General features: G+C 37.3%; 1 protein-coding gene across 1 annotated transcript in view; it reads left to right on the top strand.

Annotated features, from left to right (window-relative positions):
• LOC150079648 (97 kDa heat shock protein-like) overlaps positions 1-10,986 on the top strand; it is a 186,412-nt gene continuing 175,426 nt past the window's right edge. The window contains exon 1 of the mRNA XM_090383811.1: positions 1-258. Within this exon, the coding sequence (XP_090239937.1) occupies positions 152-258 (107 nt within the window). The 5' untranslated portion in view covers positions 1-151. The remainder of the gene's footprint in view (positions 259-10,986) is intronic.

Genomic DNA, 10,986 nt, shown 5'->3' with positions numbered 1-10,986 from the left:
AGCCGGCATAACCACTCGGTAGTGGGAGAACGTGAATTTTCTAGAAACTTGCGTTGCTTCATTATTTAAACCCGAGGAACACAAAGGACGCAGAGCTACAAACGGTAGTAATTTTTCATTCTTCCAAGTTTCCGAAAAACATTTTTCAGAAATGTCTGTGCTAGGAATTGATATTGGAAATGAAAATTGCTACATAGCTGTAGCAAGAGCTGGTGGAATAGAAACTATTGCGAATGAATATAGTCAGCGACTCACTCCGTAAGTACTTCAGACATTTATAAATCTCAACAAACAGTTCTAAATTAAATGTTTCGGTATTTCGTTTAAGAGGAAGAAAAATGAAAATTTTCTTTTTAGTTGAAACGCCCATAATGGATCTTTCATGATTAAGATTATTTCACTTAATAAGAAAAATTGGAATTAATAAACTGATGTGCAGAAAATGATGGATGTTTTTGAGCTATGGGTGTGAATGAATTAACATTATTGGACCTTTATCGTTTGTGATTTATAAAAAGTGAAAACGTTCATAAAACCCAAATTATTAATTAAATTTGTGAGAAATGTTGAAGTCTGGAAATTTTGCTATTTATACGGTACCTAAACGAAACAAAAAATATTAAAATAATTTGATAGTTTATTTATTATTATTATTATTAATATATTACTTATTATCACGGTAATGTAGACAAAAGTATATTGACGGATAACGACCACGAAATAATTAAGTAATTAAAACGAAATATATGTACAGAATTGAAGTTGTTTCGTTTTTTGTTTTATTTTAGCCATCGCTTAATCAGCGATATAAAGACGATGACAAAGGGAAAAAAGCTATAATTAGTGAATATGTTACAATGCGGTGCAATTCCAGTTATTAGAAAAAAATTTTCGACTTTATATATATTTTTTCTGATACTACTTAAATTGACATTTTAAAATGCAATTTAAAAGCATATGAGTGGAGAAAAGAAATATTTTCTTCCATTCTACTTGTATGTATTCATCAGTCAGTCAATCTGTTTACTGCCTAGTATTAAACAACCATACTTAAAGCAATTTACAACAGATGAAAGATGGGCAGGTTGAGTTACAAAACTAACTCTGCAATACAAACGAGTCATCACAATAAAATGCCTCAAGTATATGGTGAAAACAGAATGACATGCCCTCAACTGCTCATGTAATTCCAGATGGGCTATATAACTACAAATTCAACCTGACATACAAATACTTAATTTTTGTAATGGTGATAAAAAAAAAAAGTTATATTGTAATAATCTGTATATTTTACAATAAATAAAGGACAACAGGAAACATCTTTAAATAAAGAAAGTGGTATAGAAAATCAAAATCTTAACTATTCAACAAACCTTAATATGTTTTAAAGCATTATATTTATGCAAAAATTCAGCGATAACAAGTTTGACAAAATTGGGCTGAAATATGCATGTGCAAAAGATGAGTTCTATGCATTAAAAAATTTAGAACATTTTTATAGAACCAATTGATTCTATAAAAATTGAACCAATCCATATCTAAATAAATTCAGTAGTTAATAGTTATGACAGTATAAAGAAGTCTGTAGATTTGTTTAAATAAGCATTTTCAAATTTGAATAAAAACACTCTTAGATTAGAAAGAGACAGCTAAATAGACGATAGTAATAATAATAATAGAGGATGTGATGCAAGAAAGAAAGCTGAGCTTATATAGCATCAGCCAAAAAATAAAAATAAAAAATATTCACACAACCGTTCCCTCTAAAAGTTTGTCCAATTCCTCCTTGCTATCAACTTCCACAATGACAGATGGAAGTTTGTTCCAGCAATTAACCACCCACTGGCTAAAGGCAAATTTTTGCACATCTATTCTACAACTGTCTTTCCTTAATTTGAATATATGCCACCTTACGTTCGTAATCTGAGCAAGTGGAAGAATCCCATCAGAATTCAATGAGCTCAACCCATTCAAGGCCTTATACACCTCAATGAGATCACTTTGCAAGTGCCTAGTCTCCAGCCACTGCAATTTGCAGAATTTAAGCCTCTCTTGGTAAGAGGATCCTTCATTCTCCTCACCAATCTTGTTGCCCTTCTCTGTACATGCTCAAACAAATCTACATCCTTCCTAAAATGAGGCCTCCAGACCTGTACGCAATACTCAAGGTGTGGCCTGACCATTGCCTTATACAGAGGGACAATCACCTCCTTTTCCCTGCTAGCAAAATTCCTGTATATCATTAACAAAACCCCATGACCTTCTCTTGCAGCCTGTCTGCATTGCTCAGAAAACTTCGTATCTGACTGCACAATTACCCCCAGGTCTCTTTCATTTTCTACCACCCTAAGTGTATTTTAGGAAACTATGGAAATATCAACTACACTAATATGCATAAACTTCTATTAAAAAAAAAAACTACAAATTTTACTATTCCATAAGTTACTACAAATAAAAATCCATGTTGTAGTCAGCGATGGGCAAAAGTTGCAGCCAATAGCTGCAACTTTTGCCCATCGCTGCTCCCACCTCTATCAAAACAAGATGGTTCTGTTGTCACTTTGGCCAAGGATAAAGCTGACCTGCTGGCATCCCATTTTTCTTCCATGTATTAATGATAATGGTAAACCACCTCCCACCATTCCTAGCATGCTCCATTCAATGCCTTATGTGGTCTTCTGTCAAAAGTCAGAAGGTTTTTGACGAATATTGATGCTAAGAAAGCTCCAGGTCCTGATAGTATTTCTCCACTTGTTCTCAAAACCTGTGCCCCTGAACTTACTCCTGTTCTTTGCAGCCTTTTTTTTTTCACTTTCTTATTCCAATGGTGTTTTTCCTTCTGCTTGGAAATTTGCTCATATCCAGCCAGTTCCTAAAAAGGGTGACAAATCCCTCCATCAAATTATTGTCCCATTGCAATTACTTCTACTCTTTCTAAAGTAATGGAGAAATCAATTAACCACCAACTCTTAAACTACCTAGAAACCTTCCTTCTGATCAACTATCGCCAGTATGGATTCCGTCAGTGTCGATCCATTGGTGATATTCTGGCTTATGTTACCCATTTATGGACAAATTCAATGGAAAAGTTCGGGGAAACACAAGCAGTTGCTCTTGACATCTCAAAGGCTTTCGATCGTGTTTGGCATAAAGGTCTTCTGAACAGCTTCCATCTTATGGTTTGCCAACTGTTTTTTGTAATTGGTTATTCAGTTTTCTCTCTGATCACTCACTGAGGGTGATGGTAGATGGCTCTGTCTTCTAACTTTTCCACTAATGCTGGTGTTTCCCAAGGTTCAGTCTTTCCCCCACTCTTTTTCTCTTGTATATTAATGACTCTCTTCCATTGACTGGAAATCCTATCCATAGTTTTACAGTGATAGCACATTGCATTCCAGTTTCCATTTTGAGAAACCTTGCCCTGCTCAATCAGCTTCAACTTCTCGAATATCTGCTACCAATTCCTTAAATGCCGATCTCCAGGTAATTCTCCAGCGGGGCAAAGACAACCTAGTTGATTTCAATCCTTCTAAAACTCAGTCTTGTCTTATCTCGCAAAAAGGATTCTTCTGCTCCTATGCTTATCTTTGGTGACACTCCGATTTCTAGGCAAGTTGATATATCTCTTTTGGGGATTACCCTGACTTCTAATCTCTCTTGGCACAAGCACATTACAAATATTGCTTCCTCTGCATATAAAAAACTTGGTTTTCTCTTTCACTCTCGGCATTACTTTTCTTCCAACCAGTTGTTCACTCTGTACAAATCCCAAATCCGCTCTACCCTGGAATATTGTTTCCTCATCTGGGGCGGTGCCCCCAGAACCTCTCTCTAAGGATTGTCTTTTTCCCGGATTTTGGTGATCCTGGTATTATTGTATGCGGAATTAAAACTGAAAATTTCACAGCATTTTATTTATTTACCCACACACGCGCACATATATAGATATATATATATATATATATATATAACTACAAATTGAAACGAATTCAAAACTTGCTTTTCAGAAACTTAACATTTTTTTTAAACCTTGACAGACTAGTGACTACATTGTTAAACAAAAATTTATTTCACTTTAGTTTATTTTGAAACTGATTTGGCAATTGACATGTAATATGAACGTAAGAAACGCAGGCAATTTACACTTTTATCGCTGAGTCTAGTTCTAAGTTTGGTTATAAATAGTCCTGCAGCCGAACAGGACCATTCAGCTTCTACACTTGTTGGTGGTATGGATTTGAGTGTCCATTAATTTTAATACATTTGTTGTTTTTTCACCAGTTGCCTCAAAGGCCATGCAATCAAGGTAAGCAACACCAGAAAGCTTTGTTCTGTACATCTACATATTATTAGCCGTATGGTGCAAGGAAGCCTGAGGCTTTTGCTGCACCAGCCAAAATAAAAAAAAAAATTTTCTAAGTTACCCTGAGAGAGGGAGAGGGGTAGAAGGGAATCACCAAGGAAGAGAAGAATGATGATATCCAGCTCAGGACCCTGGGTGTGCCAAGCCCATACTCCCCAGATGTGAGCCCCTGGGGTTATCGAGTTATGTTTCTCAAAATGGCTAAGGCCTGCAGAATGGTTTCCACAGAAGCTTTGGAAGTGCTAGCTGGCAAGATTCCACTTGATTTACAGTTAATATTTAGAGGCCTGTTCTTTTATTTGAGAAGGGCTATAAAATCTGAGTTGCTGGGCATAGAAATTAACACTTTAAATGACTTAAGGAATGAAAAGAAAAGAATTTGGGAGCTCCTTTTACAAAAATGGCAAAGCAGATGGAATTGTTCAGAAAAAGGTAGAATAACATTCAAATTTTTCCCTTGTGTTAATGGTGTAAATTATATTAAACCGATTTGGTTAGTACATAATCTACATTGTACATTCGTATTAACGTGTCGTGGATAATTTTTTGCTGATCTGCATAATCTTGGAATCGTAGGAAGACGTAACTATGTGTGGTGATCTGAAACATGGGAACATGTTTTTTTTTAATTGTTTGTTTGGAATATGCTGATTTACATTTGGAGTTACTGAATAATGTTGATAATGTAACTTGTCTGGTGGATGGGATTAAGTCATTAATTATTAAAACAAGGGAAAATTTTATTGCCTTAAAAAAATTTTGAAAATTCAGTTTTCGTGAGGAATATTCTTTTGCAATTGGAAGAGTTAAGATTGAATAATGGATCAATTGGTGGACTGTATCTTTTTATTTAAATGGAATAGTATGCAATTTTTTTTATATATAGGAACAGAGAAATTTCTTTGCAGCAGTGGACAGGATGTTGGTACAGGCAGTTCTCACTTTATGAGTTTTTTTTTTTTTTTTCCCAAAGTATCAAGTAATGACAAAATCGAAAATATGAACATTAATTGCAAAAAATGACTGTTAAACATTCATAAATACGACATTTCAAACCACGTGCGTAGCTATACAATACAGTGTACCCACCTTTACGATATTAATCAGTTCCAGAGACACCATCGTATCGTGAAAATATTGTAATGTGAACCCAACAACACATTGTTTTTTGGTAATTCATTCCACGATCTCGGAAGTTGAAATTTTTGCTGTATAACTCCCTAAATGTCGACCGGGCTAGCTGGGTGCGTAAAGTGCCTGCCTGGCAACCCAAAGGTCATGGGTTCGAATCCTGTCTCAGGCTTGGATCAGAGTAGTGCAAAAACCTTGGGAGGTGCATTATGGCCACAGAAGCTGATGTGCCAACAACTAACAAAAAAAAAAAAAAACCTCTCTAAAAGGTCGTTTATAGTGCAAATTGTATTAGTTACCAATCCAAATCACTAAAATGCACTACACTTCCATCGTTATCATATGTTCTGTTATATAAGAACCAATATTTTGTATGCCTTTGTGACATTTTTCTAACGCACATTTCTGGAGGTCACGACCATAAAACAAAAACAATTTGCACTTTCCGGTTTATTGGGCATTTCTGTTCGTGCAAGCAATTATAAACGGGTAGTAAACTTTAAGCTTCATAAACTCGTTACTCCGTGCAAATCGTGTTAGTTGCAATTTGTGCGTTCTGTTAAAAAATTCAAATTTATAAAGAAAATAGAAGATTATCTTGGAAACTAATGCCTCTTGAAGCATTTCTGAAGAAGACGACTCCTTGTGCAACAAACCAACGAATGCCAAGCCAATAATAAGTGATCAGTGAGTGTGCATTTCGTCGATGATAAAGAATAAACGTTCTTTAAAATTTGTAAGTCATAAATAATTTCTTTATTATTATAATTTGCTTGATTTTACAGGCTACGTTTTAATTTCTTTGGATAAATCAATCATTGTTTAAACAAACTAATTAGCTAACTAATTTCATTGTTGAGAACGTTACCCCTATTTTTAACATTGTCTATAGGATTTAATTCCAGCTTTACAAGTTTTCTCTTTATGAGTGCACGCTAGGAACGAATTAACTCGTAAAGTCGAGAACTACCTGTACTCTGTTTCTGTCAAGGGTGGGTGTCCGCTTTTGCTCCTGTCAATGCAGTTGGCAAGAAGTCTTAGTTGTTTTTCTTGGATTTAATCTTGCAATAATACCTTCCAGCTTGGTTTTCTGGTTAATATGAGCAACTTCTGTTGAACTCTCTGACTGCTGGTGGATTGCTGTTCCTCGAACTGTTTATCTTTTGGATATTACCGGCGATGATCACTCTCTAGGACGTGATGCTCATCTGTGGACAGTGTCTCTTCATCGGTTTCCTGTTGTGTAGCCTGCTTGTCCAGCTTGTCATTCTGAAGCTGAGTTCAGGATGACCATTGTACAGTATATTTGGGTCATCATGTGCTAATTGAATTAATTGATATACAGGGTGTTTCAGTTAAACGTTTCAGAACTTCTAAGAGGGGTAGGGTACATCCTGACAACTCGAAATCATATAGCAATGTGGGGTCGGAAATGCTTTCCTGAAGCGGTGTTGTACACAGAAGCACCATAAAGAAAAGAGACCGTAAGTGAGAAATCGTTTTAATAATACATGAAAAGAAGCAAAAGGTACATGGATTAAAGTAAGTGTTCGAAGTTTCTTCCACGGGCTACAATGCACGCCTCACATCTCCGACGCATGGACATCCGAACATTCTGGAATGCTCCAGGCGAATTTCGAATTTTTTCGGCAGCTACTGCGATTCTTGCAACCAGCTCCTCAGCATTGTCAACAGGGGTGTCATAAACTAGCGATTTCATATGACCCCAGAAATAAAAATCAAGACATGATAGGTCGGGTGACCGAGCAGGCCAACGCACGGGACCACCACGTCCGATCCACTGTTGACCAAATGTGACATCCAGGTAGTTACAAACATCTCCGCTATAATGGGCAGGGGCTCCATTGTGTTGGAACCACATTGTCTGTTGCATCGATGCAGAAATCTGTTCATCTCTCAAAAGTTGTGGCAATACTTGCTGCAGAAAGATCAAGTAGATAGGTCTGGTTAGACGACACGGTAACAGGTAAGGTCCGATGAGGTGATCTCCCATAATACCGGCCCATACATTGACCGAAAATCGAATCTGTGCTGCACGACGTCGTATTGCATGCGGGTTCTCGACCGCCCAGATATGGTCGTTATGCGTGTTGAAAATTCCTTCCCTTGTGAAGGATGCCTCATCGGAAAACAACACTTCAGCAGGAAAAAGGGGATTTGTAGCACATTTTCCAAGGTACCACTGTGCGAAAGCAATACGAGGTTGAAGAAACTTCGAACACTTACTTTAATCCATGTACCTTTTGCTTCTTTTCATGTATTATTAAAACGATTTCTCACTTACGGTCTCTTTTCTTTATGGTGCTTCTGTGTACAACACCGCTTCAGGAAAGCATTTCCGACCCCACATTGCTATATGATTTCGAGTTGTCAGGATGTACCCTACCCCTCTTAGAAGTTCTGAAACGTTTAACTGAAACACCCTGTATATGTACAATGTTTCATGTATATAAGACTATTGTTAATATTTGTATATTTTACCATGTCTATATGTATAGCGGATTTCCCAAGTATTCTTGGCTAGTGGCCACTTTACTAAATAAATGAAAAAATGAATGCATGTTACTTTCAAATCACAGTTTATGAATACATTTGGATATAGTGTAACAAAAAAGGAAATAGGTAATGCAAGTAGTTACTAATATTTCATATATAACTACATGTGCGTGTATATATACTTGCACACAATCTTCCTGAACTGACCATATGATCCCACAATTAATAAACAGTGTGATTTAATAGTAATAGTATTTTCTATATAGTGCAAGGAAGCCACAAACTTTTGCTGCACTGTCACCCCCCCAACTAAATAGATAAGAAAACATAAATTATATGCTTCCCTCCTCATACAGATAAGTATGCAGTTGACCTTTTGAATTTATTCAAACTGTCAGCCTCAGCTACCTGTGAGGGCAACTTGTTTCAGCAATCAGTGACTCACTGGTGAAAATAAACTTCCTACAATCCAATCTAAATCTCAAGCCCTGTAATTTGAATTTATGACCCTAGTTCTGGAATTAATTAGAACATATTGTATAGTGTTAATTGTAATGTGTGGCTCCGGGGGTTCCCCCCAACCCTGCATCAAGCAATGTGATGAATACAAAACTGTAAAGGCCAGATTTATGTAGGTTAGTGAGTGTTTGTGCAGTATTAGTGGGGGGTTGTGTCATTCATCTGCCTCTTAGCTTAAAGGTTTTTGTTTTCACACAATAACCTCCAGTGCCATGAGGAGGCAGGCTGGGCAGTAGGGAGTGTAAAACACTGGCAGGACGAACCCTATGAGTGAGAATTCTACCTTCATTAATTTTACTAATCCCTCTCTGAGCCTTATAAACCTCAGTCAGGTCTCCTCTGAGGTGCCTGGTTGCCAAGCTCTGTAGCCTTGTTCTTGTTTGGTTTTTAGGAGCATTAGCAACTAAGGCCATATTGCTCCGGGATATGCGGTGGTCATTCCTTGACCTTTCCGCATCCTCCGTATTTGGTGGTGATGGGCTCGAACCCCGATCTAATCAAGAAGCGTGTGCTACGCACTGCTGCTCCTTCCCACCTGGCTACGGCGGCGCCAACTCTCTCTCTGTAGCCCAGATAATTGGAGTCTTTCCTCATATGGTTGTATACTGCTGATCTCACCATTTGAGTTACCCACCTTTGGACTTGTTCAGGAAGCTCAGTCTTTTTTCAGATGAGGTCTCCATACTTGAACACAGTATTCCAAATGTGCAATGGGATTATGACCTCCCTATCTCTACAGGATAGTGTTTGATAAATCATTGATAAGGCACCATGGGCTTTTCTGGCTGCCTGTTTACACTGTTCAGAAAACTTCATATCTGCCCATATTGTGACTTTCAGATCCCTTTCCTCCTCCACTGTAGGACTGTGCTTGTTTACATTGTTGCAAATGGTGTTGGAGCTAAAGCTGCTCAACCTGCATTCTTCTGCAGGGGGAGGGTATCAAAACACTACATTCCTCCTTTGTCTGCTGATTGGTGGCCAGATTGCTTTTTATATTCTTTTCCCTGGGTATTTCTGTTTATTTTTCAATTGATAACCTTCATTTTACTCTTTCTAAATTTTCATTTCGGTTTTGACAGCTTTAGCCAGTCAAGGAGACATTATCTCAGTGGTGTTTAGGAGTTTGCACTTTTGAAAGTTTTCTTCCATTTATTCTAGTTTTTCATCGTGAAAACCAACATGTCAACTCAGTGGCATTTTTGGGTTTTTCCCTTCATTTCAATGTGTGGACAGTGATAAACAAGAATATTATATTTTAAGGGCTATTATAGTGGACTATAGAATGATGCAGTAACAAAGGAACTGGAAGTAAAAAAATAATTTTGACATCAAAGACTTAGATTTCAGAAAAAGCTTCCAACACTCCCAAATTGAATGACTGCTCTACAAATTTGAGCAGTATGACATTAGTGACAAGGCTTAGAAATGGCAGTTGAAGTTTGAGAAATCTAAACTACTGTAAATAGAAAGCAGTAATCCCAGAATAATATACCAACTGTTTGGTATCGCACTCATCATAGTGATAATTGCATGGTCAGACAGTTCTCTGAGCAGTAAAGATGGGCTGCTAGGACAGGTCATGGGGTTTTATGAGTGATACACAAGAATTGTCTCAGCAGATAAGGAGGTGATTGTGTAAGGCAATGGTTAGTGCTACATCTTGAATACAAAAGGGTGCTCTTTCCAAGAAAGGCTCCAGTTCTGCAAATTGCAGTGGCTGTAAACAAGGCACCTGTGAGAGGATCTGATAAATTCCATCTGACTGAATATGGAGAATTGAAATAAAATTAAAATATAAGGGGGTGTTCAAAAAACATTTGTGTTCACCCAGAAATAGTTGTGATAGAAAGTTGAAACAAACAAACGTGCTCAATCCATTCAAGGCCTTATACATCTCTGATTGAGGTGTATAAGGCCTTGAATGGGTTGAGCATGCTGAATTCTGATGGGATTCTTCCACTTGTTCAGATTATGAACCTAAGGGGGTATAAATTTAAATTGAGGACAGACAGATGTAGAATAGATGTGCAGAAATTTGCCTTTAGCCAGTGGGTGGTTAATTGCTGGAACAAACTTCCATCTGTCATTGTGGAAGTTGATAGGTTAAATAAATGTAAGGAGGAACTGGACAAACATTTAGAGGGGATTGTTTTGTAATTTTTATTTTTTGGGCTGATGTTGCATAAGCAGCATCAGCCCAAACTTGCTTTCTTGCATCACATGCCACTACTATGCATTACACTTTTCAACATAGTCACCAGACAAAATGACACGTTTTTGCCACCTCTCGATACACTTCTGCAGGCCAGTTTTGTAGAAGTCCTCTGACTATCCTTCATTCAAATCATGTCTTGGCAACAGAAATTGCCTCATCATTAGCAGTAAAGTGTTTCCACAAAGAAAGGACTTCAGGGTAGGAAAGAGAAAGAAATCTGAGGGTGCAGTGTTGGGGA

This window comes from Mastigoproctus giganteus, chromosome 10, assembly GCF_048544385.1.
Source record: "Mastigoproctus giganteus isolate SK-2022 chromosome 10, ASM4854438v1, whole genome shotgun sequence".
NCBI classification, from domain to species: Eukaryota; Metazoa; Arthropoda; class Arachnida; order Uropygi; family Thelyphonidae; genus Mastigoproctus; species Mastigoproctus giganteus.
The sequence above is the reverse complement of the archived record's forward strand: the minus strand, read 5'-3'. Positions and strand labels throughout refer to the sequence as shown.